Here is a 27,675-nt window from a genome sequence, read left to right as displayed (position 1 = left end):
CACAGGTATCCATAACTTACACGTTCCACATCGGTAGCCCACAGGCCACGGTAGGCCTGTAAGCATGTTTTCTTTTCTTTCTTTGTGTGTGGGGGGACGTGGGGATGGATGTAGACAGGTTTTGGTTTTTTTTTTTTAAACTTAGTTGCAAATGTTTGAAATTTGGGGAGATTTCACATAAAAATCTGAACAGCTGGCAATTCTTGGGCTGCATTCCCAAAATAGCAATGATTGCCTGGATCTGAGTAGGGGACGTACTTTACACATATCCTACCACTCAAGTATCTCAGAACCAACCTACAGCCTCAGTCGTTGTTTTCATTTCTATTTTTAGCCCCATGAGTCTTTGAATTTGCAGCCTTTGCCCTAATATGTATAGAGTCCCTCCTATGTACTAGGAAGTGCTAAGGGCTTTAGTAGATACAAAAGGGAGATACTATTATTACATCCATTTTACAGACAAGGTAATCAAGGTAATAAGTGAAACACTCACCTGAGGTTGCCCAGCAGTAAGGAGCGAAGTCAGCGTCTAAATGAGGTTTTCTTACTCCAGAGCCCAGGCGTTTACCCACCACATTGTTCTTCTTTATGTATTAAAAAAAAAAAAATGCTTATTTCTTTGAGAGAGAGAGAGAGAGTGGGGGAGGGGCAGAGGGAGATAGGGACAGAAGAGGATCCAAAGTCGGCTCCCCACTGACAGCAGAGAGCCCAATGTGCGGCTTGAACTCACAAACCACGAGATCATGACCTGAGCCAAAGTCAGACGCTTAACAAGCCACCCAGGCCCTCCTTCTTCATGTATTTTTTAAAAAAATTTTTAATGTTTAATATTTTTGAGGCAGAGAGAGCCAGCAGGGGAGGGGCAGAGAGAGAGGGAGACACAGAATCGGAAGCAGGCTCCAGGCTCTGGGTGGTCAGCACAGAGCCCGATGCGGGGCTCAAACTCATAATCCATGAGATCATGACCTGAGCTGTAGTCAGCCGCACAACCAATTGAGCCACCCAGGCGCCCCTTTTTCATGTATTTTTAATTCATCCACTATTTCGTACTTACCTCTGGTTAGTCAAATTCTTGTAAGTTTCCTTACAGTTTATTTTGATAGAATAATACCTGGTCTCCAAAGTCTCTTGATTGCATCCCTAGCATTAAAAAAGAAAACCCCCCACATATTTATGTATGTTATTTACTGATAAATAATACACTTGACTATATTAATGTTGTGTACATTCAGAGGCATGCACATTTAAAAATGTTAAAAAGATTATATACATATATATGTGTGTGTGTGTATATATATATACACACAATTTTCTTTCTATATCGTGATAAGTTATCTTTTAGCCATTGCCTGTTTTGGCAAACAATATATAAAATATAAAATGACGCCTGGATGATGATTCTTCCTGAAAGCATCTTTCACATCAGAAACTCCCAATTTTGTATCCAGTGAAATCATCCCTTCCAGATCGAGGGTGGGGTCGAAAGTCACCAGAGCTGGTCACACTATGGAGACGAGAAGCGTAAATTCCCCTTTGTTAGAAAAGTAGTTGTCGGTCTGGAGCCACACTTAAAACACTGTGTTCTAAATCCTGAAATTCCAAATAGCCAGAGGCATCCTTTATTCATATTAAGGTCTCGGATTTGCCTTTGGGGAATGTAGCTACTCTGCAAACATCTGATTCTGACAGTGGGTTTAGTATCTTTCTTTCTTTCTTTCTTTCTTTCTTTCTTTCTCTCTCTCTCTCTCTCTTTTTTAATATAATTTATTGTCAAATTGGCTTACATACAACACCCAGTGCTCATCCCAACAAGTGCCCTCCTCAATGCCCATCACAGCGGGTTTAGTTTCAAAGGGAGCAGTAACCCCCGGGTCTCAGTTTCTCAGTCTGAGATGTGGGGGCTTCGTGTGGCGAGCTCCACCCTTCATCTGTCAGGACTGCTGCTGTGATTAACACATTCATGGTGATAATGTACTTGGACAAAAACAAGTACTGAGAGACGCAGTTGATAATGAATCAGGGTGAAATGCATCTGTGGATGTGTGCCAGGTTTTCCCAGAGTTCTGACATTCTAACGAAAGAATGGCAGTGAGCAGGTTGTTGGGAGGCTTTTTTTTTTTTTTGTGCTCGCTCAAAGGCAATGCCATGTCATTTCTCTCAATAGAGTTGTTCATATGTGGATGGATAGGTTCTTCCTTCTAAGACCTTCCCAGTTTCCTGAGCTTCCTTCCCATCGTCAGTTGTGATCTGAATAAAGCTTTCTTCAAGAGCATCCTCTCTTTGAATTGTTCTTTTCTGCCTTCCCCCAATCCACTTATTTTCTTAATAAGTTTTTTCTTCAAGGTTCAGATCGCACTTCATATTTTCCATAATCCCACCAGTACCAGGCTGACTCAGTCTTTCCCTCCCATGCGTTTTTATAATGTCAGAGCATGGCATTGAGAGCGTGGTTGAAGGAACACATTGGACACATACCCCCTGCAGACTCCCCAAGGGAAACACGTTTTGTGTGCTGTTGCTGGGAATGTAATTGAAATACATAAAAATGGTCCATGTAAGATGTGAAACCCAAGGGGCGCCTGGTGGCTCAGCCAGTTAAACGTTCGACTTCGGCTCAGGTCACGAGCTCATGGTTTGTGAGTTCGAGCTCTGTGTGGGGCTCTGTGCTGACAGCTTAGAGCCTGGAGCCTACTTTGGATTCTGTGTCTCCTTCTCTCTCTGCCCATCCCCTGCTAGCACACTCTCTCTCTCAAAAATAAACAAACATTAAAAAAAAAAAAGATGTGGAAGACAAACCACTTGTCTTTCTGAAACACGTTTTCTTTAAGACACAAAATTAAGAGGCACCACTCACCGTATCCGAAAATCTCTAAGCCAACCCCGAACTATTGCTATTTTTTATTGCTATTAAGTCTACACTGTGGTGGTGTTTACTATGTTGCATTACAGTTGGGCCTGTATCTCCTGAATCGCCCACTAATTTACGTGCTCTTTGAGTGCCCCGGTCTTATTCACTAAGGCAGCTAACGCCTGACCTGTCATATTATAGGTGCTGAGTAAGTATTTGTAGAATGAAGATACCTCCTTTACGCGATGGATGGAGAAAAACCTGGCACTGATTTTAATCAGGTCTCCTATTCTCTTCCTCATCTGTCTTGCATATTTCTTATGACCATAAACTACAAGCAGTTCCTCTTTGAAGTCCAAGTTTAGGTCCAGAGGTGAATGATTGCAAGAAAAGGCCCTGGGGAGCAAGAGGCCCTGATGGCAGCATAGTCAGGAAATAGATTATTGGGAGATGGTTGACGTTTTCTAGTAAGCCGACAGTGAACATGAGGTTTGCCAGGGTGAGCTGGAGCTATTCTGTGTTGAGATAGATGAATTATAAATACCTCAAACTGTGTCACTGGAAACGGTCCCCTCTGCATTTTCCTCTGGGAGGGCCGTGGAGGGGGAAGCAGGATCAGGCAGGCTCCGTGCACCTGCTCCAGGGCCAGCACCTCCGGCAGAGGAGGTCCCAAGAAACGCTGACGCTGGGGCTTCTGGGTCCACGTTCATCTATTTATCCCACCAGCAAGGACAGCTTGTCTCCTAATAACCAACCACTGGGACAGCTTCTTGTGGCCACAGCTGGCTTGGGCCTCCCGGGCTTGCGCCCGTCACTTACTGCCTTCCAGTTCAGTGGCACTTTGATAAGCTGTGATCTGCGGGAAGGTAATCACATCCTGCCTGTGTAGGAATAGGAGTTCTTAGGCCAATCGGTATAAAATGTTTTTATTGTCCACCCCTATTTAAGCAGTTAATAATGGCCGAAGTGTGTTTTGTCTTTGATACTTGCCTTCGACCCAAGTATTGGATATTCACGTTTCACTCGGAGTTCTTACCGAGAATGGTCAAATTCTCTTTACAAGGCTTTGAACACCTAGTGTGGGGGGCATACAGGTCGGATGCAGGGTGACAAGACAAGACTCCTGCCCTCTAGAAGCTTAGCAGGAAATAACAGGCTACAGATAACCATATGACAGTGCAGGGTGTAATAAATTCCACAGTGGTCAGAAATTTGGTGCTCTGACCCTATGGAACAGATTCATGGCGCAGCCCGGTCTAACATACGGGCCTTGAGCTCCGGGATGCGTGTGACCCTCCCAGAGCGGATCCCCATCTGCGGCTTCTTCCTTGAAGGCCCTCCAAGCCTGGCTCTCATTGCCGTTTGGAAATCTTGCCTGTGGGGGGTATTGTCAGAGAGTGATCTGAGAGGCTTGCTGTCTGTTCAACTAATTATGCTTCAGTCCTCAGAGTGCCTCAGTGCTCTCAATCCTGAATGCTCAGCAGATTTTGTGTAGTATTTGAATTATTAATGGAGATGATATGGGAGAGGGGGCTGGGCTGCTGGTTCTGTTCTGAGCAGGTCCTGGGCGGGTGGCATTACGGGAAGAGAGGCAGCCACTTGCAGAGTGAGGGAAGAAGCAGGCCTTCCCGAGGAGCCCTCCCCAGGCGGGAGCCTGGGCCAGTATGCTCAGAAAATCACAGCCTGCTTTGGAGGAAAGGGTAAGACCCCTTCAACAGTGGGCTTCGCACAAGAGATGCCCAGGGCTGACAATGCAGATGAAGAGAAGGAAGAAACTTGAGGCCGGCCGGTAGCAGGGGGAGGTGGGTCGAGGCGTATCTCGAGGTCCCACTGTGCCCCCTCGGCGGACCTTTCCCACTTGTAAAGCTGTTTCTCCACTTCTTCTGTTCCGTCCAGCAGCAAAGATCAACCTGATTATTGGAAGCTACTGCAGGTGTTTTCAGTGTGCTTGCTGAGCTCGTTTGTTTGCTCGTTTCTGATGAAAAGCAAAACAAAAAACTGAAAAGCAAGGGACCCTCTTACCACTGATGAAGCCACAGGCTGCCAATTCAGACCATTCCTTTAGAGAACGAAATCCCCTAAATAGTCACACTATAAGGTGGTGATTTTCCTCTCTTAAAAAGTTGTCTTTCTTAGCAAGAAGCAGGTGGATCTCAGCAGATATTTTCAAGGGAGAGGTAGGCATTTGTCTGGGAGCCGGTGGGGGGGTGGCGTGTGGGAAAGACTTAAACCATAACAGAGCAAAAGGAAGGTCAGGGTTCATTTGTGAAAAACATGGCTGCGGGAATTGACCTGTGACTGGCGCATTAAGAGCAGTAATGAAGGCATCCGTCCCCTGAACGCTGTGTGGCCTCAAAACGCCTGGCTCTGGGGTTGGGGTCCGCCTCGTGGTTGAGCAACGGTAGCACGCAGACAGCTCAGGGCCTCTCGGTGCGGGGCGGAGCCACTGGGAGAATTTGCCCACTGATGGTTTCTTTTCATAGTTTATCTTAGAAGAAGGGCTTGTGCAGGTGCCGTGGAACTGTTACCAGAGGAATTAGAAACGTCCCACCCAATGAGACATGCAGGCCACCCGATCTTGGGCGAACGTTAAGCGTTTGTAATTAACACTAGCTTTGCCGTGTAACGCCCTGTGATACTTTGTCGTACAACCACAGCAACTGTCCCCAAACGCACCGCACCTCTTCGTAAATGCTCTGACTGTAATTTTCCATGGGCTGTGGCAAGAGGCTGATATTCATGCAGCAGTGGAAGAAAGGGATCCACTGATGTTTCTTCAGGGATCTTCTCCATACTGTGCTCTCATGGCTGAAGGCATTGCCATCAGGCAGATACCCCTGCCAGCATATCTTTAAGTTTGGAGGCTTGGCTGAGGGGAGCGGGGCAGGGGGCTGGGTAACATGGGGGGAAAGGATTAAAAGGTACGAGCTTCCAGTTATAAGAGACAGGATACAGTACAGCATAGGGAATATAGTTAATATCGCAACCACTGTGCATGGTGATGGATGTTAGCTAGATTTATTGTGATTCCTTCATCATATATGTAAATATTGAATCACCATGTTGTACTCCTGAAACTAACATAATATTGTATGTCAACTATACTTTAATTTAAAAAAATGTGTAGGTCTTTGTTTAAAAAAAAAAACGGGAGACTTGGCCTCTATTGGTCATTTACCCTGAACCATGTAAATGAGGTTAGATTAAGAGCTCCGGACATCCTGGTGAGTGGAAATTAGTTTGTGAGTGTCCAATGTCAGCACTGACTGAGTCCCAACCACCCATCATCTGAGCTTTACCTTCTCCACCACCCGAGAAAGGAGCCACCCTGTCATCTACACGTAGTCAGACTATCGTCAAACACAAACAAACCTTGGGGCGCCTGGGTGGCTTAGTCAGTTTAGCATCTGACTCTCGGTTTAGGCTCAGGTCATGATATCATGGTTCATGGGATTGAACCCTGCATCGGGCTTTGTGCTGACAGTGCAGAGCCTGCTTGGGATCCTCTCTCTCTCTCTCTCTCTCTCTCTCTCTCTGCCCTCCCCCACTTGTGCTTTCTCTCTTTCTCAAAATAAATAAATAAACATTTAAAAGCAAACAAGCCTCTGTTATTTTCATCAGCCACATATGGCTCACTTTCCACCCTGATCTAAGATTCGTAAAATAGATCAAGCTTCTTACATATAGTCCTTTCATTGAAGAAGAACTCAATGCTTTCCTCCATATAATCTATTGGAACACAGTTGCTTCTTGAACTGTAGGGGTGGCCTGAAATATGTTCTGCTGATACAACAGATAGGTGTTGAGGTAGAGGCCATATTATAGAATTTGTTTTAGGGGGCAGTGCTTGACAAGTTTAGGGACCAAGAAGGCACAACAGCTTTGCCGTGGAATAAGAATTCCACGGTTACACGTTAGCCTGGTCAGGAAGACGCTGGATTTGAAGAAAGCAATCATCATATCAGTCCAAAGTCTATGTTGGTACATTGTTAATGTATACTAGAGCCTGTGTTTAAAGTGGCTACATCTAGACTCTCTCTATAAACACACACACACATGCACACACACACACACACACACACACATACACAGACCACAAACAAGCCATGTGAACATACCTAAACAGATAGAGGTGCTTGGATTCTCAGTTTGCAAAGAGCAGGGCTATAGAAAACTAACCATAGGAAGAAGCAATTAATGGTATAGGGCAGAGGTTCCCACTCTATGATGTTTATTAGAGAAACATTCTAGAAGAACCTAGGTCTGAGATGGGCATCAGACACCTGTGTTTTAAACAAATTGGTTGAGTAACCACACTTAGGGAAACATTGCTAAAATACCTTACATTGTATATCCTAAGGATTTTGAAATAGACAAGCAAGAAACAGAATACCTACAGATGATTGTACCTGCTCTGTAAACTGTTTTTAGAGGGAGACCTTGGAAGGATTTATTTTCTGGGGGGCATTGTTGGTCTAGGGCTTCATTCCCCAAATTTGAGAACAGAAATTTCACTACATGACTGTGATCGTAGACGGTTCCCGTATTTCCACCCTCCCAACTCCGTCCTAAATCTGGAAGACCTCTGGGATTGAGTCTACCCCTCCCTTCCTACTGTGCCTTCCATTGGGCTAGAGTCATTCTAAGCAAATTTGGATTCTCTGGTTCTTGAGTTCTGTTGCCAAATCTTGCATTAAAGATCAAAAACCAGTGCCCTTTCTGTGCTTCATCTATCTATAGCTTTTGTGGAAGGACGTGATGCCTGGTAGGAACGATCATAACCTGGGAGTCAGGAGACCTAGATCCACCATGGGCTGGCTGTATTGTCGTGGGCAAGTCACTTAGCATCTCTGAGACTTACCTTCCTCATTTTAAAGTCAAAGGGCTGAAGTAGATCAGTGTTTCCTGAATGCTGGTCCTAGTCTGGGGAACTTTGAGGAATAAAGTTCCCGGGCCTCACCCCTGCAGCATCTCATGCACAGGTCTTGGGCTAGTGCTCCAGACTTTGTTTTTCAAAAGCTCAACGGAAGATTCTTAGGCACAATGACATTTGAGAAGCACTGGACTAGATCATCTCTGAAGGCCTTTCCAGCTCTATAATTCTGTTTAGAGTGTGTAAGGGTTTTAATGAAAAGAAAATGATATTAGAACACAGTGGCCCAATGACACTCTGATGTGTGGGGTTTAAGACTGTCATGCATTGCGCTTAATATTCCTGAGTGGATGTCAGAGGGCAAATGCTCCTTACTAGGGTTGCCCGTATATATCAGCACCCCAGTTGAGTGAGAGTCCAGCTCGCTTGTCACTTTGTGAAAACACACAGCTACCTCCATGGTAATTCTGCCTCCGTCATGTGATTCAGCTAGAGATTCGGCAACAGCAGGCAACCAAAGAAGCAACATTAAGCATATTATTAGCATTGCATTAATGGAACAAGGCAAAAAGATTTTCATGGCACTGTAGCAGATGGAAAGGATTGTGGGGCACCGGGGTGGCTAAGTCGGTTGAGCTCAGGTCATGATCCCAGGGTCGTGGGATCGAGCCCTGTGTCAGGCTCCACACTGACTGAGTGTGGGGGCTGCTTAAGATTCTCTCCCTCCCTTTGTCTCTCTCTCTTTCTCTCTCTCATTCTCAAAATTAAATTAAAAAAAAAAAAAAAAGACAATGGAAAGGATTGTTTTCTATGGCCAGGAGCTAGATTTGCTGCTAGTTGAACGTGAAGATCTCCCTTGAGGTCTCTCTTCCGTGAGATCTGAAAGACTGAAGAATCTGGAATTCTTTTCTGAGTTTTTTCTGCCGTGCATTTTTAGATTACATACAAGAGGTGCATATATGCTTAGACCTGTTCACAGTACCTGCGGTAATGGCACAGTAATGCCAGGTGATATTACTGTACTAGGAATAGTTACAGGTGAATTCTTCTAGATATTGCAACTGTCCTTTCTCTTGCTCTGCATTTTGCTCTGGTTTTTGAATACGCAGTCACGTCGCAGACTGACCTAGGTTCGAGTTCCCGGTGGCGACTGTTTTTATACCTGATCAGCCCTAAGCTCTCGAGGGTAATCACTTAAATCCATCTCCCCTAATCTTCCTTACCGGGCAGTGAGGTTTGAAAAACAAAACGAGACAAAACCAGGAGTCAGAAGAGTTGAAGGGCAAGCACAGCTTCTTGGGCTCCTGGTGTCCATTTTCTTTTTTTTTTTTTTTCTTTTAAAAATTTTTTTTTATGTTTATTTCTGAGAGAGAGAGAGTTTATTTATTTCAGAGCATGAGCGGTAGAGGGGCAGAGAGAGAGGGAGACACAGAATCGGAAGCAGGCTCCAGGCTCTGAGCTGACGGCACAGAGCCCGACGCGGGGGCTCGAACCCAAGAACCGTGGGATCGTGACCTGAGCCGAAGTCGGTCGTTCAACCGACTGAGCCACCCAGGCACCCCTCGTTTTCTCATTTGTAATCCGTGCCGAGATGCCCTCCTTCCTCGGTCTAAAGTGTCTGGGGAAACTGTGCAGCTCTGAGAAGAGCGGCCTGTCCTCCTCCGAGAGAGCCAGCACCACGGGCTCGTGCAGAAGGACGCGGGTTGTCGAGGATGTGCGTGTCACCAGCACCCCCCAGCCTGCGCACAGGCGTGCCACCATCACTCACTTGTTGTACCTGCACCCCGAGGCCTACTGCACGCTGGAGCACTTGATTAGCAACTTGGATCCTTCCGGTAAGTGAAGGAGCCCACTCTGCTCACGGCGTTGTGTTTCATGATTGGCTTCCGTAAGGAAGTACTGTGTAGAGCCGTTCGGTACTGTGTTCCTCAAAAGAAACACTATCCCTTGTATATAATTGATGGGGTGAGGGTGGGAGGAAAGGAGACTGTGACAAAAGTACAGCTGCAGAGCTAAGTTCTGAGGATATTTTTGTCTATGATTTTATAATCTCAGTAACCAGGGTGTCTCTTTCCAAACTTGGTACTCGCATTCGTCTATAATAGGAAGCGTGAGGAAAAGGAAAGCTCTCTATCCACGCACGCTGTTCTGTCATATGTTAAGGCGTGGATCGGAAGGATACATCCGAGGCAGCCAATCGACCATGGGAAAGAATGACCTACGTGAAGGCGAGATCGCAGTTGTGTTACCGCCCAGGGTGTGCTCCTCTTGTGCAATGTTTAGAAACAAAGATCTGTAATATTTGGAGAACGCGTGGAGGCTTCTTTTCAGGGAAGCGCGTTAGAACGGGGCCACTCATCCACCTCCAGAGATGGAGCAGACGTAGCCTATGGGCAAGGGTTTCCGCACCAGGGACTTGGCACACTTGGAATGTGTGATTGATGAAGATGGTACCTAGTTGCTCGCTCCTGGTCAAAATCAGGCTAGAATCAGTACGGGAGGCAAAGGCTATTAGACACGGTCCCTGCAAACATGAGGACATGAGCCAAAGGAGCCAGAAAGTCAAATACACACCTGGTGATTCTTGGACAGCTAAGAGGAAGGCAGCATTGGATTAAGGCGAGGTGAGGTAGGTGAGTCAACCTATATTGGGGTGTTTTATTTTGCTTTTCACAATTAATTTTTAACAGCTTTTCTGAGATGTAATTCATACACCATGCAATTTCCCCCATTTGAAGTATACACGATTTTAGTATATTCACCGATACACACTGACATGGGCCACCATCGTCACGGTGAATTTTGGAATATTTGTGTTGTCTCAGAAAGAAACACTGGACCTTTCGGTATTATCCCACCACCCTCCCTTAGGCTTAGGCAACCAGTAATCTACTTTCTGTCTCTATAGATTTCCCTATTCTGGACATTTCGTATGAGTGGAACCATATGACATGTGGTCTTTTGTGCCTGGCTTCTTTCACTCAGCATGTTTTCAAGACCCATCCATGTTGTGTCATATATCACTGCTTTGTGCCAATAGTGGTGGCTAAATATTATTGCACTGCACGGTGAAGCCACCTTTGGTTTATCCATTCATCAGTCGATGGACATCTGGGTGGTTTCCGCCATTTTGGCTTTTGTGAATAATGCCGCTATGAACACTCATGTACAAGTTTTTGTGTAGATGTGTAGATGTTTTCATTTCTCTTGGGTGTATAGACAGGAGGGAGACGCGTGGGTCCCGTGATAACCATGTTTAACCTTCTGAGGAACTTCCGGGCTGTTTTCCAAAGCAGCTACACCACTTTACATTCTTACCGGCAGCATATGATGGCTGCAACTTCTCCCCATCCTTGCCAGCACTTGTAATTATCTGACTTGTGATTCTACCCATCCTAGTGGGGATGCAGTGGCATTTCACGGTGGCTATACTGAGTGTTGGCTGGGACGGGGAGGAGTGGCCAGCAGATCAGCGCTAAGGCAGGACCGTGTGGGGACCTGACAGATGCTGACGGGATGGTTCCTTGGTTCTCTCATTCTCCACTTCATCCTTTTCAGGGGAGCCTAAGCGGGGGTGGAGAAACCATGACCTCTGCTCCCAGCCACCTCATTAGCTACCCTAGAAGGACTTTATTCAGAACCAGCGGACCACACCTCTTGCAGTTCAGGCTGAGAGAGGTGCCCTGAACGGCAAGATATCACACCTCCATGCTGGCAGATGCCCAAATCCCTTTACTGAGGGAAAAACCCAGTCTATTCTACAGCCAAGGATAAAAACTAAACATGTAGGTTTCTCTCGGAGCTAATACTTTATTGTGAACGTTGTTTGGTGCTTCTACTGAATGCCTCCCCTGAAAGAGATTGGAATCGGAATTTGGAATGAGCTGTTGATGCCCATGAAAGAGATAAGGTCTGCTGGTGGGAGAAGGCAGGAAGTCAAGGGGAGACCAGTAAACTGTGGTTGAGTGAGAGCGTGCTGGACAATTGCTTGTCAGCAGGTTCGATGACATGGGAACAAGAGAACAAACCGTATTAGAGAGAGCCCTGGGTAGAGGAAAGAATAACCATCATTGGGATATCCATATCTTAGTGAAGTCAGATAAGGAAATCTGGGGGATCGGTTTAGTATGTGGCTTTGGAGTTGGACCTTCCAGAATTTCAATCCCAGCTCTTCAACTTACTAAATGTGTTATTTGGGGAAATTAGTGTCTCTAAGTCACAGTTTCTCTATTTTAGAAGGAAGAATGCATACCTTCTGAATGCTGTGAGTAGGTCCACCTCTAGGGTATATGAGTCCCTGGGCAAATAGTGTTTTGTGGAGCCCCTGTGTACATGAACACTCTGAGTCACCACAAATCTGTGTGTCAACAGCCTGATCTTGTTCAATCATGGGAAAGTAATATCATGCCAGCCTGAAGGAGTGATCACTCATCAAAATCCCTTCCTGGAATCAAGTCAGCTCCAGGCCCCTATGATAATCCCATTGACAGGAGTCCTAGAGCTCCTCCAGGAGCTCCTCCAGATGCCCCCAGGGCATCTGGTCAACCTCTCCCCCCCCTCCCCCTTGCACAGCATGGGAGAGACAGAGAGGATCATCAGCGAGAGCTCCAAAGAGCAGAGCAGGCTGGGATGCCCCACCCGGACATCACTGCTGGCCCTAGCTGATCCCAGGCACCAGAAGGGGACTTAGACATTTTTGAGGGAGGTGAGGTTTGGGACCAGGGGCCGGATCAAAGGGCAGTGTTGATTATGGGGATTCAATGAGCACATGCATCTCCCAGCTGTGTGGTATCGTGGCGCATAGAAGCATCCACTAAATTTTAGCTACGATAATAATACGATAAAATAGTTTATTATTTAAAAAATAATTGCTATTGTTTGTCTTCCACTGCTGTGAAGGAATAAAGGCCCAGACTTCGTGCTGGTGGGGCCCAGGGCAGTACATGAGGTGAGATTCCCAAGAAGCCACCATGTGTGCTCAGAATATCCCGTCTAAGACAGGTGCTTGGAGGAAGTGCCCCCTCCCGCAGCCATGTATTAGCAGTATTAGCAAAGCCAAGTGCTCAGAAGCAAGCAGCAACCGGCAGGATGCTCGGGGTATTTGGCAAAGGCCTCCTGCAGCTGCCAGAAAGACCTCAAGATGCTACAGCATCCTGTTGTTGTCTGGTGCTCAACTATTATTTATTTTTGAGAGACACAGAGAAAGAGACAGAGCTCAAGTGGGGGAGGGGCAGAGAGAGGGAGACACAGAATCTGAAGCAGGCTCCTGGCTCCAAGCTGTCAGCACAGGGCCCGACGCAGGGCTCGAACTCACGAACACACGGCGAGATCATGACCTGAGCCGAAGTCGAGCGCTTAACCGACTGAGCCACCCGAGTGCCCCTCAACTCCTACTTTGAGTTGTACAGGGCTCCATGCTCTTCAAAGTGTCCCTACGTATATCTTGCCTTTGTCGCGCTCAAAACAAACCTTGGAAGTCAATAGGCAAGGAACTGTTTTGTCCATTTAAGAGCAGGGAGGGAATTGGTCCAAAGATGAGACACGGCAACAAAACAAACATACAAGTGAATGTGCAAAATAGCTTCTGCATGTGGATATGACTCTCTCTCTCTGATCATCAACGAGGATTCTAGAAGAATGAAGGAAGCTATCCTTCACTGAGGGCCTGCTAGATCTCAGGCACTGTGCCAATCGCTTTATAATGTTTCCTCATTAAGTATTCATAATAACGCAACAAAGGGAGTACTGCTTTTATCCTCACTTTATCAGTGGGGAAACCAAGGCATCTGATGTGAAAAGAAACCTGCTGAAAGTCACAGAGGTAGTGAGTGGAAGAGCTAGACTTGGACTTGATACCCAAGTTTGGGGTCTTACCCATTTTACTGCGTGGCCTCAGCCCCTATGAGCCTGAGGACAGATCATCCATGAGATCTGGTGAGTTTCGGCGCTCTTAAAATTTGTTTCTGGTAGGGCCGACTAAGTACTGTAGCAACTCAAATGTGATGACTTTCTTATAAAATAAATTGTTTTTCGCAGGAAAATTAGGAAATATTTCTTTTCCCTGGTTCACGAATACAAGCTATCTGTGTGGGTTTTTCTCTTTCTTTTCCGGTAGGAACTTAGAGTAGTTTTTGAAACTGTGTTTCTTTCTTGAAAAAAAATTTTTTTAACATTTATTTAATTTTGAGAGACAGAGCGTGAGTGGGGGAGGGGCAGAGAGAGAGAGGGAGACACAGAATCCGGAGCCAGTTCCAGGCTCTGAGCTGTCAGCGCAGAGCCCGAGGCGGGGTTGCAACCCACGAACCTTGAGATCATGACCTGAGCCGAAGTCGGACGCTCAACCAACTGAGCCACCCGGGCGCCCCAAACCTGTGTTTCTTTCTGTCTCTCTGAGCTACCGCGTCTGGTAAAAATGAAGGAGCATATTTAGGGCAAGTATCTTCTTGACAAACAGGAAGAGACTGGCACTGTTTTCAAAAGCCCTAAGGATATCTGGAAAGGGTTCAGTGATTATGTTGTCAGCTGAGTCCAAATCCCAAAGCAGAATGTTCTGGACTGGAGACCAGGGACCAAAGTAGACTTGGCAGTCCTCTCCCCAGAAAAATAATTCGTATCCCTGAAGATAGAAAGGTGTTTTTGCTTTGGTTCAAGCACCTGCTGTGTTCTCCTCATTATGTTTACTAGAGCCCTAGGGGCTGTCTTCACTTGGGATGGTCTCCCCAAGACTCAAACACTCACATGACTGAGAGAACCTCCTGGGTGTTTGCACACTCTTGTTTCTTAAAGTGATATCAACCTGTTTTCAAACTGACCATGACATAGAATACTATGATTCTGTAACATTTCTTTTTGTGTCCCTTTCTCCCTCCATTTCCTGTCACTAATCCCAACCCCATAGGTCAGACATGTATGTCAAATGACCAGGGGAAGGGCTTAGGTATTGAGGGACTTTGTTGTCTAGTTCAAGGAGATATCCCGCGAGACTCTATAGAGCTTTTCAGTTGTATCTTCCTGGTGATACTGAGGCACCATGTTGGGAAAATGTGTTTTTTTTAAATACTTTGCAAACCTCAGACTCATTTGTAAAGACCCTCCCTTCAATTTGAGAGAAGTGTTTGACCTGGCCATGAAAAATATGTATCCCGAGACATACTGCAAGAAAGCGCATCTCCTTCCTCCCTTCAGCCCTGCTCTCCTGACTGGCGGCTTTGACAAGGGGCTGTCCCGAACACAAAGTACTAACAGGAATCTGGTGCTCTCCAGGAGCTGGCCTCAATTCCCCTGGCACCCCGGGCCACCAGGGCCACGTCCAGTTTGATGATGGGATGTGGTTCCCTTACAACAGCAGTCTTTGACTTTTATTCTTTTGGAGATGGAAATGATGGATGGTGGACAGTTTCTTCTGTCTCGGGAAGGCACCGAAGGAGACTGGAGATTTCCAGTCTTTACTGTATGGTAAAGCTTTCTTTGAGCTACAGTTCTCAAGGCTTCGTATTGCAGTAGTTTAATTCTATTTCCCAGGATCATAGTTTTACGCTCTTGACGGTCAGGCCCTGCCTTTCTATCGCGTGCAACCATTAACCCCCAAACGCCCACATCAGACATCCTTGCCACAGATGTTTGAAGGCCCCTTTCCCCGTCGGCCTCTCTCTGCACATGCTGCTCTGCTGCCTGGCGTAACTTTCCTGGTACCTCGGAATCTCCAGCAAGATTGGGCTTAAGCTTTTCCTCCTCTGGGCAGGTTTGTCTCCCTTCTGGCCTCATCGCCCTCTGCGCTGCCATGGCATCCTGTGTGGATTTCTGCTAGCGTTGCCTATTTACAAGCCTCTCTTCTAATGCGCTGTGAGTTCCTCACCGAGGGTGGGGAGAGATCCACATTCCTATTTTTATTTTATTATAGTACCTGGCATGGAAGAGCCCGTAAGCGTACAAGTAAACGAATGAATGAACGTTTGCCGAAATCAGATCACCACGTTCGAACACAAGGGGCATAAAATTGTCTCCCTGCCTTCCAGTAGCTGAGGTTGGGTGAGGCTCCGTGGTGCAGGGGCTGCGGGGTCAGACTGCCCGGCCAAGTTCAAAGTCCAGCACTGCTCCTCATGAGATGTGTGACCGCATGTTATTTAACATCTCTGAGCCTTGGCTGTATCACGTGGCAAATGTGATGATCCTGCCTACATGACAGTAATACTATGAAGACTAAAAGAAGATGTAAACATAGAAGAAGAAAATATACCAGCAGGTTCTCAATCAGTGTCGCCCCCTTTTCTGTGGCTCTCAACCCCAAAAGTGCGAGAAGCCAAATAAATGGCAAGGTAATACATACCACTCGTTGTCAAAGGAAGGAAAAGTAACTCGGGCCTGGGGTGGCCTGGGCAAGAGGAGATAGGACTTGAGCTGGAAGATAGAAAAGATATACCCAAAATATGAACAGAAGGGAAACATCTCAGTAGTATGAAAGTGCTAAGAAAAAAAATCGAGGACATCTTTCACGTAGTCACCCTGCCTGACGCTGCTTGGTCCAGCCTTTTTGTTTTTTGTTTCTTTGTCGTTCATTCATTCATTCATTCATTCATGTTCAGGAATGTGAACAAGTAACTATTTTCACAGGAGATGTTCCCATCTAATTTACTTCCTTGAGTCACTAAGTATGCTGAAATGCTCCATTGGTTTTAATTATATGTACTTAAAAATGAGTCTTATTTAAAGTCAGAGGATAAGGCAGTCTGTTTAAATTTATTGTCTGGCATTGTTTTTATACTGACTTTAAAAAAATTTGTTTTTATCCTGGCTTCAAAAAACTTTTTAAGAAGGTTCTTACTAAGAGTGGCCTACCTTCACAGAAACCCCTGAGTTAGCATCATTCGATCCTAATGATTGTGGGGTATAGCCCAGTGCTTAGGATTGTAGACTCCTGTTAACTTAGTGAGTCAGACATGAGTCTGGAATGGCCCCGGGATGCAAGACGAAGGCTGCCAATGGGAAAGCAATGGGAGATGATGTGTTATTCATTAGAGTAGACAGGTAGACAAACCCAGGAGTGACTCTGTCCTTGGAATGCATGATGAAGGCTGCCAGTGCGAAGGTAGCATAGTTGTGTGCTGTTAGGAGGCAGAGATAGCCAGGAGAGCGAGGCCTCCTTTGTCAGCCTTGGGAAGACACCACACAGAATGCAGTAGAGGAATCCTTTGCAAAATCAGAATTCATGGGACCTTCAAATTTAAATATGTTAGAATTCTAGATGGACTCTGGTGTGCCTTAGAATTCTAGATGCTTTTTTTTTTTGAGAGAGAGAGTGAGCATGGCCACACGAGTGGGGGGACCGAGAGTGGGGAGAGAGAGAGAGAGAATTTTTTTTTTTTACATTTATTTATTTTTGAGACAGAGAGAGACAGAGCATGAACAGGGGAGGGGCAGAGAGAGAGGGAGACACAGAATCTGAAACAGGCTCCATGCTCTGAGCAGTCAGCACAGAGCCCGTCGTGGGGCTTGAACTCACGGACCGTGAGATCATGACCTAAGCCGAAGTCGGACGCCTAACCGACCAAGCCACCCAGGCGCCCCAAAGAGAGAGAGAATTTTAAGCAGGTTCCACACTCAGCGTGAAGCCAGTCACAGGGCCCAAAACCCACGACCCCGGGATCATGACCTGAGCTGAAATCAAGAGTCAGACGCTTAACCGATTGAGCCACCCAGGTGCCTCTTACAGGTAGAAATAAAACTCTGATATCAACACCCTCTTAAGGGCCTGGGAGATTGAGGCTCAGAGAAGTGAAACGACTTTCCCAGGTCTGTCATATAAGACCTCCCCTCTTTGGGGGCACTTCCTGTACCACACAGATGGTTATGTGTGTACGTATCTCTCTCCCTACCAGGTAGTAAGGCTCTTAAAGGCAGGAACATGGCCTCATTTCTCCAGCGTATAACACAGTGCTTAGTACATTTCATACATTTTAAAAATTCAGGTATAATTCGCACACCATGAAAACAGACCATTTTAACACGGACAATTCTGTGGCTTGTTTAGGATATTCGGAGCGTCGTGTAACCATTACTCCTGCCTAATCCCAGGACATTTTTATCCCCCCTAAAACAACTCTGTATCCATTAGCAGTCACACCCTGTTGTCAGCACTCTCCAGACCCCGGCGGTTACCGATCTACTTTCTGTCTCTGTGGACTTGCCTCTTCTGGAATTTCATATAATTGGAATCACACAGCCTGTGGCCTCCTGTGTCTGGCTTCTTTCACTCAGCATCATGTGTCCACGGTTGATCCATGTTGTGGCAGGTGTCAGTACTTCATTCCTTTTTGTGGCCAAATAATATTTCATTGTATGGATATACCACACATGTTGCTTATGTATTTATCAGATGATGGACATTTGAGTTTCTGCTTTTTGGGTATTTTGAATCTGCTGTGAACACATAAGTACAAGTTTTTATATGGACATTTTTTTTTAATATTTATTTTGAGGGAGAGAGCACGTACACACACACACACACACACACACACACACACACACACACACGTGCGAGTGGGGGAGGGGCAGAGAGAGAGAGGTAGAGAGAATCCCAAGCAGGCTCTGCACTGTCAGCAAGTAACCTCACGTGGGGCTCGAACCCACAAACTGTGAGATCATGATCTGAGCCAAAACCAAGGGCTGGATGCTTAACTGATTGAGCCACCCAGGCACCCCTGGACATATGCTTTCAATTCTCTTGGGTATGTCTCTAATAGTGGGATTGTTGGGTCATATGGGCACTATATGTTTAACTTTTTGAGGACCTGTCAAACCACTTTCCCCCGTGACTGCACTGTTTTGCATTAACATTCCACTTAATACAATTCTAAATGAAGTCAAAGCTCTTCCCCAAAAGTGGAATAACCAGTTTTCACTACAATAAAAAAATCTCATATGGACATTCATGTCTGTTTACATCCCATGTCTTGACCTTCAAAACCCCTTATATCCCTACCACTTAAGGGTCTACAGACACATGACGCAGAGGTAGGTAGGATCTTTGTTCTGAGACATTATTTCTCTGGTTTCTTTATTCTGCAGGTGCCCCCAAGTTTTGTTTGGTTGCTGTTTAGAGTAGAGAGCTTTCCTCATCTAAGTTCTGTAGCCATAGATAGCAACTGAAATGGATCAGAGGACGTCAGAGATGGTCTGACTCACAGTGCCCAGAAAAATCCAGCTCACAAAGGTCTGCGTACGGCCAAGTGGAGAGGGAGAATTCTCATGACATAGAATGAGTCCCTATGGGAAAAAGATAAGCTTGGGAAGAAACGCCAAGTACTTGGGGCCACTGCCAGCACCCTTCCTCCTCCCTTTCTGTCCATCACAACCCAGATCATTTTCTAAGGTCATTTTTGACATCACCAGAATATTCCAGGGCGTTTAACATTTGCTCCTCTTGTGGGACAATCCCCAGTTCTGTTTCCTATCACCATTTTCCCTGAAGTGCTATCATGTGATTCTAGTATGTAGCTGGGTACATTCATCTGTTATCTTTTCCTCGGGCCAGACTTGTCCTTGAAGGGTACAGTCAATCTCTGTAAATCACTTGGTAGCCAGCTACTGCAGAGGTACAGGCTGCTTAATAAATAACTGCCTAATTGTTGAGGTCATCAATTGGTCCAGTATTATCCTTGACAGAAATACTAGGTGCTGTTAATTTGTTTAGTAATACTATCAGCTGAACATGATCTAGCATAGATCATGGTTCAGTTGGTCTATTTTAAGAGTTTCAAGAGGATATCAGCAGCTGGTTCCAACACATTTTTGGTTAGCTTCTTTATCTAGGTACCGAGAGTGGTCTAATTGATTTTCTGTGTGTAGCAGCTGGTGAGATGTTGAGCTCAATGCGGCATTTGTAGCATTTTCTCAGTCTTTCTGATTCCAGCCCCTTGCGAACCTCTTTTTAGAGTTATTTATGTACTTGTGCTATTTGCCTAGTAGAATGTGAGCTCACTGAGGGCTTAATCTAGGCATCCTTGATCTGTACACCTCTTTCAGTCCCTCAGAGGTGATGTTACGCATATTACAGATGCTCGGTAAATATTTGTTAGCATAATTAATAAGTCAACTCTAACTTATTTCTCCTCATTATTCCCCAATTTTTGCTCGCTTTGCTTTCAATCGCAGGATGCTATGGTTTAATGCTACTCGTGAGGCTTACTGCTTTTTTCTGGGTACAAATGCAATAGCCAGTGAAGCATACTGGTAAATGTTCAGCACTCTTAGTATATTTTATTTAGGAAGGGAAAAACTGTATTGTGTAATCCAGATCCAAAAGCAAGAAGAATTTAGGTTCTAAATGTTTCTCTTCCTGTCCTCCCTTCTAGTCTTCTCAAACCCTAAGAAATCCAATATACACGCAGAGTGTTTTCTGTCTAGCTGGGGAGCAGTGAGAAGGGAGGAAGGGAATAAAACGACTTTGTATACCTCTTTCAGAAACACAGCCAACTTGACACATGGCATATAATACTAGCACAAACTTTGGTTGGATTGTAGAAATGTGCAGCTGTTTAGAAATTTTTATTTTATTTTTTTTTTTAAATCTTTTTTTCAACGTTTATTTATTTTTGGGACAGAGAGAGACAGAGCATGAACGGGGGAGGGGCAGAGAGAGAGGGAGACACAGAATCGGAAACAGGCTCCAGGCTCTGAGCCATCAGCCCAGAGCCCGACGCGGGGCTCGAACTCACAGACCGCGAGATCGTGACCTGGCTGAAGTCGGCCGCTTAACCGACTGCGCCACCCAGGCGCCCCTGTTTAGAAATTTTTAAAGAGAGCTCATGGATATATGTAAATATAATAGGACATCATTATGAAATGACTCATTTCTGTAGAACTTGATAAAGGTTATAAATCACATCCTTCCCCCTAAAACACAATTGCAGGCTTAACGGAAATTTGGGGTCATATTTGTTTATGAGGCAGTTGTTACCAGAGTTCATCCGAGTAGGTTCATTTACTATTTTAAAGGAAGAGACGCATTAGCACAGTGTGTGGGCATACAAATTCCATTATGTCTGTACAACAAAATGACCCAATTCATCATTGATTCTCTTAAGAAAAAAAAAATATGTTCTGCCTGATGGGCATATCTGGTTACTTCAGGGTATTGTTTTATTTAGAAGTTGTCTCTGATTTAAAGTAAAGGACTAGTTGAAAATGATCGGAGGATCGAGACAATTTTTTTTTATTAACCATAAAAGATGAAATGGATAACTTAAATTCTCTTTTGTTTTGAGCTCCACTAAAAGCAGACCCTGAGACAAGAATTTGAGGACAAGTTATCTATTTAGAAGGTGATCCCAAGAGGGGCGCCTGGGTGGCTCAGTCAGTTAAGTGTCTGACTCCTGATTTTGGCTCAGGTCATGAGCTCATGGTTCATGAGTTTGAGCCCTGCATCAGTCATGAGCCCTGCTTGGGATTCTCTGTCTCCCTCACTCTCTGTCTTTTCGCCCCCCTTCGTGTTCCCTCTCCCCCCGCCCTCTCTCTCTCTCTCTCTCTCTCTCTCTCTCTCTCTCTCTCTATATATATATATATATATATACACACAGTAAATAAATAAGCATTAAAAAAAAAGAAGGTGATCTCAGGAAACACTCATAGGGGAGTAAAGGTAATAAAAGGTGAATTATCAAACTACTAACCAGTGTGGGCAGCCAAAGCTGAACTACTTGGGAACTTGGGGAGATAAGTGCAGAACGTACCTCAGAGACAGTCCCGCTGACTATCCCCATGTGTCATCTGTTGAAAGCTGCTTCCAGGGGCATTAAATCACTGAGATGTTTCTAGTAACTGGGTTTGAATTGTAGAAGTGAATGCCAAAGAGAAATGAGGAAAACAAAAAAGGAGAGAATGTATATGTCTAAGAACAGAAAGAAGTTTCATAGGAACCCGGGAAAGCTGAACAGCCAGGTCTCGGGAGTATAAAGTTCCAGTCCCCTCCAGGACCAGCAGCTGAGTTTTGGGATATGTCCTTTTCTCCTCCCTCCCAGTCGGCTTCCTCTGATGCTCTACCCCTCAGAATTTTGGTATTCACATGGTTCTGCGATGTGTACCCTTGGCCTGGCCTCACTTGACCTTTCAATGCAAGTACCCACCTCTAATTGGAACTTTTCTATATATCTCTTAGTTCAGATTCCCAAGAGTGAAAACCCAGTTGGCCCAGCTCATCTTTTTCTTTTCTTTTTTTTTTTAAGGTTTATTTATTTTGAGAGAGCGAGAGAGTGCATGTGTGAGTGGGGGAGGGGCAGAGAGAGAGACTCCAAAGCAGGCTCCAGGCTGAGCATAGATCTGTGAGATCATGACCTGAGCTGAAATCAAGAGTCGGATGCTTAACCAGCTGAGCCACCCGGGTGTCCCCCGGCTCATCTTTTTCCAGACAGAATGTAAATTGTAAGTGTTTGGCCGGCTGATATATGGGTTTCCCAATCCCACTCCCCTCCCCCGCCCCTGCCCATCCAGAGTCTACTAATAATCCAGTCAGCCATGGCCAAGGCGACAAGTCATATGGCTCAGTGCCTATTCAAAAGAGGGGGAGAATGGGAACAGAAGGGGAATGGATGGAGCAAGGTCCCCCAAGGCATAGCATTAACACCTGGACATATGTTGACAAATAAAAGTCTTGTCATGAGGAATTTCATGGCATTTTCATGAATTTGTAGGCTAAATAACTAGAAAGATAAAATAAAACCCCACGTGGCTCTCCTTTGTCATCTTTCTGGAGGAAAGATGCTATGGACATCCTAGATATAAAGAAATTAGCAATAATTTCGGTTCTTGGGCTAATAATCTGGGGGGAAAAATCCGTAAAGAGGCAAAAGTCATGCCATCTCTCTTTTCTTTTCTTTTTCTTTTTAAACATTTATTTATTTTTGAGAGAGAGAGAGAGAGAGAGACAGAGCAAGTGGGGGAGGGGCAGAGAGAGTTGGAGGCACAGAACCCGACGCAGGCTCCAGGCTCTGAGCTGTCAGCGCAAAGCCCACCGACTCAGGGTTGGAACCCACGAAGCAGAAGAGCATGACCTGAGCGGAGGTCGGACGGATGCTCAACCGACCGAACCACCTGGGCGCCCTTGTCACCTCCCTTAGAACTTCCTTCTCACTGCCAATCCTTTTACTAAAATATCTGCACCCCTGAGTTTATTTGGACTCATCTCTCAATTGGCTAGGTGTTGTGGTCAAGCTGTTTGCTCAAGAAGGTTGTGTGGTGTTGTATCTCCTGAGCACCTCTGTGTCTGTGATGGTTTTACCCATTGCCTTTCTGTCTGAACATTTTGGCTGCGTGGAAGGTACTTGGGATACACACCTTCTTTCTTGAAGATTTCCAGGTATTGCCCCCTGGTCTTCTACACATCCCTGTTGCCGTTGAGACGTCTGAGGTGAGCCCAACCTTTTCTCTTTTCTATAGGTTTCTTTCTGCCTGGATAAATGGAGAATGATACCCTTGGAAGTTCAGAAGCTTGGGCTAGGACTTGGACTTCACATTCTGTATCAAATTTTGCCAAAATATTATGTCTATACTCTTTAAGTCTGCCATTTCATACCTATTTTCATTTCCAGGAAGTCCTGGTGGGTTCATCTTTGAATATAGCCTCTGCTTCTTATGTGCACATCTAGGACATAAAGTTTTGGTTTCCTTTTTAAGTCTTCCTTTATTTCGAACATCTATTGGTTTTCTCTCTTGGTTTTAGATGCTTTGTTCTGCATCCGTTGAGATCTTTTCAAGCTTTTTCCTAGGCTAGGAATTAGATATTTTATCAGTGTCTGTTCTGTTCTTTAGTGTTTCATTCATTGCTATTGATACTCTCTTGGTCCTCAGTTTTCATTCCTTATTTCTATTATCCTTTCCTTCATCTCATTGTATCGTATCACCCTCTCACTCTTAAGCTATTTTTTTAATCTCACACACAAATTCAACACTCTACATCTGTGCCCACTCTGCTTTACTCTGGTTGCCACACAGAAGCCGGGAGCATCCTGGCCAGGAAATGACCAGTCGACAGTACGACTTTCTCTGCCCAAACCCTCCAGGTCTTTCCACCTCACTCACATTTAAAGCCCAAGTTCCTTGCAAGGTCCCTGCCTCCAGCCTCGCTGGCCTCCTCAGTGCCTTGAACATACCAGGTGAGCTCGACTTTATGGCCTTTGGGCTTATTGTTCACTCTGTCTGAGATGCTCTTTCCTCAGATGACACTTTGCTTACGCTCCTACCTACGTCAGCTTATTCAAATGGTACTTTCTCAAAGAGGCTTTCCTAGGCCACCCACTCGGAACCCCAATTCCTTTCCCCAACACGTTATCCCCTAGTCTTGATTTTTTCCCATAGTTCTTATCATTTATATCCTATATATATTTTTTGCGTATATATTTTATTATATCAGCCCCCCTCCCCCTCCTCAACTAGAATGTAAACTCCATCCAGCAAAGATTTCTGGTTTGTTCACTGTGATATCCCAGCTCCTAGAACAGGCACTGACCCTTAGGAAGCGTTCAATAAATACTTGCTGAATGAGTACGTGGGCTGAGGAGAATAATTTTGTCTTCCTGGGAGGATTCCTCACATCGATGCCCATTCTTTCTTTAATGGTTGGCATCACATGCCTTGTCTCATTTGGCAGCAAAGGTCATATACCGAGGGATCAGGAGGTACTAAAATCCTTCAGGGCGTTGTAAGTTAAATCCCCCAGATTCGATGTTTTCAAAAGGCTCCTGATATCCTAAAATGGTTTTGAAAACTGGACTTTTACAGTTTTCAAGCCTATCCTATTTTGTTGTCAATCGAGGAGGCAATGAGAAACTAAACAATAACATTCGTTACTGCCTTTTCTCATTGTGGGTCTCAGCGCAGGGCTCTTCTGTCTCGTGTCCCTAATCCTCACCCCGAGCCCAGCACAGAATTTGCAGAGCCCGGTGCAAAAGGAAAACGTGGGGCCCCTTGTGTAAAGTGCAGGAATAAAGTCCCGTTAAAGGGACCAAAATATAAAGCCTTTTCCCTTATTTCACACCCTCTCTCTCACCTTGGCATAGTGTTTTCCTTTGCTAGTTAATGTCCCGAGTGAAATTGTATAGTATTAACATGAATTGGACCTTTCATGTTCGTATTGTGCAGTGCCCGTTTTAAATGCAAGTAGGAGAGCATCAAATATGAGGTAGAATCACCGAAGATACACAATTTATATCTCGTAGGTCGTAGACACATATGCATTTCATTCTTTAAAGAAGAGCGGGAATTCTGCACACAACTAACTCAGCTGTTTTTTCTTTTGCTTCGTGATGCATGCACGTCCCAGCGCTCTCTGTCTTTGGCTTGTTGATGGAGGGAAGGAGGAAATGGGTCGTCCTGCCTTTCCCTTTGTTTGATGTCATCATGTTCAGTAAATGGTTGGCTAACACAGGTAACAGGAGTCGGAAAGGATAAGATAGGGTTCCTTGGTTGATTGTTTTCCAGAAGACCATTCACCGTTGCCTTCTTTCCGCACTTGAAGTGAGTGTTCCGATCTGAATGGAGACCGACCTCTCAGCACCCCTGGTTATTCGGTGGTGGGTGTAACACCGTTGCCTTGCCATCGCCTGGAGTCTCCGTGAGCTCCCAGCATGAACCTTGGTCCCCTGGAGTTCTGTACTCATGGAGCCCTGCAAATACCACATGCAAAGGAATGGCATTACCATTCTGCGTCTGTCTCCTCTGCTCACACACATGCTCCACTCTCCCAGTGGATGTCACCTGTAAAACACAAGTTCAGAGATAAAATTATTACAGACATCAGTGTGATGCGATCAAAGCATCACACCAAATGGAGGGCCCTTCTGAGCCCGGGCCCTGTGTAATTGCACAGGCCGCGTGCCCTCGAAGCAGCCCTGTTCTCACCTCCTTACAAGTGGAGCGTATTACTACCATTCCCGGATGAGACTGCTGAAACCCGGAGACAGAAAATCCTGTGCCCAAGGTTACTCTGCCTCTGGCGGAGCTGGAATTCAAACCCTGGCTGTGTCTGATCAGGCCGCCCATGTGGCCAGTGTGACAAAGCAGACTAACCGCTGGGTAGAGAGAGGTAAGACATCAGGAGTCTTGACCCATTTCTAAATAACCGTGTAACCTTGGGCAGGTTTGCCTCAGGACTTTGTTTTCCCTTACATGTGCGTGAAACTAATGCCTATGTTTTCGTACGTGTTCTAGTGTTGCCTACACCGTAGTTCCCATGGCCCCTTCTCTCCTTGCACCAAGAACTGGAGACACCCACTGAGATGTGTGTTGGGTGACAATGCCACCCTTTTTGGTGGCAGCAAATGCGCTAATGGCTGTGCACTTTGCGTGCCTTCTTTGGCCTGTCCCACAGATGATGGCGGAGATGTCTGGGGAGAATGAGAGAGAAGTTGTTTTCCGGGAGCGTGCCAGGGAGTAATTAAGAGTTGCAAGGTGAAACAAAGGGTGGGGGGCAAACGTAGGCTTTGTAAACCCTGCAAAAATTCTCTGATCCACCCCCCCCCCACCTTGTAAAATTCTCTTTCTACGGAAACCATAGGAATGCTAGTCCTTGAGAATGATTCCACAGGGTGAGTGAATTATACCTTAAAGGCGTGATCTGTTGGGGCACCTGAGTGGCTCAGTTGGTTAAACATCTGACTTCGGCTCAGGTCAAGATCTCACGGCTCGTGGGTTTCAGCCCCACATCAGGTTCTGTGCTGACAGCTCAGAGCCCGGAGCCTGCTTTGAATTCTGTGTCTCCCTCTCTCTCTGCCCCTCCCCCGCCCATGCTCTGTGTCTCTCAAAAATAAACATTAAAACATTTTTTTTAACGTTTATTCATTTTTGAGGCAGACAGAGAACAGAGCATGAACGGGGGAGGGTCACAGAGAGGGAGACACAGAACCTGAAACAGGCTCCAGGCTCCAAGCTGTCAGCACAGAGCCCGACGCGGGGCTCGAACTCACGGACCGCGAGGTCGTGACCTGAGCCGAAGTCGGCCGTTCAACCGACTGAGCCACCCAGGCGCCCCTAAAAAAATTTTTAAATAAAGACGTGATATGTGGATCTGGGTCCACCGTGCTCCCCTGGCCAGCCAAGGATGAGCTCACCGGGCCAAGGTTAGGATGCTGTTCACCTAGCAGGTCGTCTCATAAGAAGTCCAGCTAACAAAGGATAAGCTATCAAGAGAAGACTGTTCTGTACAAAGAAGGCAAAAATGCAACGTCATTTCTATTGTGCCAAGTTTGAAGGAAATGCCAAAGAAGTCAATGTACATTGAGAGCATCTTGACTCGGAAAAATGTGTGTGTGTGTGGTTGGGTCGGGGAAGGAAAGGCTCTTTCACCACCTCTGTGGAAGGGAAGGCCCGACAAAGCTTTGGATTCTGACAGATCTCTTCCCTCATGTGCGAGGCTGTACTAACATTATCTCATCCAGTTGTTACAAGGATTAAATGAGGTGATAGAATGGTGGCTGACGCATTGCAAACATTCTGTAAATGGTGACAAAAGTGATATCGAGGGCTAGTTACTAACGGGACTCGGTAAGACGACTGCCTGGTTACATTTCTTTTCAGCTTGCTTTCTCTCCAAGGTGAATTATGGCTTTGCATCTTTCACGCAACTGCTAGGTTGACTTACCTATGAGACTGAATTTACTTTTATTGTATTTCAGTTAGATTTTTTAAATCGGTCTATTTGATTATCAAACTGAAAAAAAATAAAATGAATACTTACTTTGACTTACTATGATAAGCTAGGGCCATTTATTCTTAATATTCATCAAATATTGCGTTCCTACTTTGCTCCTGTCACTGCGTGAATACAGATACTCACAGGTGACCCCTTCCCTCAGAAAGCCCAGAGCCTTTTGCAAAAATAGACATGTAAATCCTTCACTGCAATGTAGTCAAGCTCAGGGCGCTGGCGGCACTAAGTACCAGAAAAAAGAGAACGTTGCTCGGGAAG

General features: G+C 45.6%; 1 protein-coding gene across 23 annotated transcripts in view; it reads left to right on the top strand.

Annotated features, from left to right (window-relative positions):
• ABLIM1 (actin binding LIM protein 1) overlaps positions 1–27,675 on the top strand; it is a 300,499-nt gene that overhangs the window by 101,260 nt on the left and 171,564 nt on the right. For 18 of the 23 annotated variants that reach the window (XM_043597641.1, XM_043597633.1, XM_043597632.1 and 15 more), the window contains exon 1: positions 7,323–9,556. The exons of the other annotated variants lie outside the window; for them this stretch is intronic. In XM_043597641.1, coding sequence (XP_043453576.1) covers positions 9,313–9,556 — 244 coding nt within the window. In that variant the 5' untranslated portion in view covers positions 7,323–9,312. Of the gene's footprint in view, positions 1–7,322; positions 9,557–27,675 lie in introns of those variants that run through there. 23 annotated transcript variants of the gene reach the window in all.

The sequence above is a fragment of the Prionailurus bengalensis genome, chromosome D2 (assembly GCF_016509475.1).
Source record: "Prionailurus bengalensis isolate Pbe53 chromosome D2, Fcat_Pben_1.1_paternal_pri, whole genome shotgun sequence".
In the NCBI taxonomy this organism is placed as follows: Eukaryota; Metazoa; Chordata; class Mammalia; order Carnivora; family Felidae; genus Prionailurus; species Prionailurus bengalensis.
This window is presented reverse-complemented; position numbering and strand designations above follow the sequence as displayed.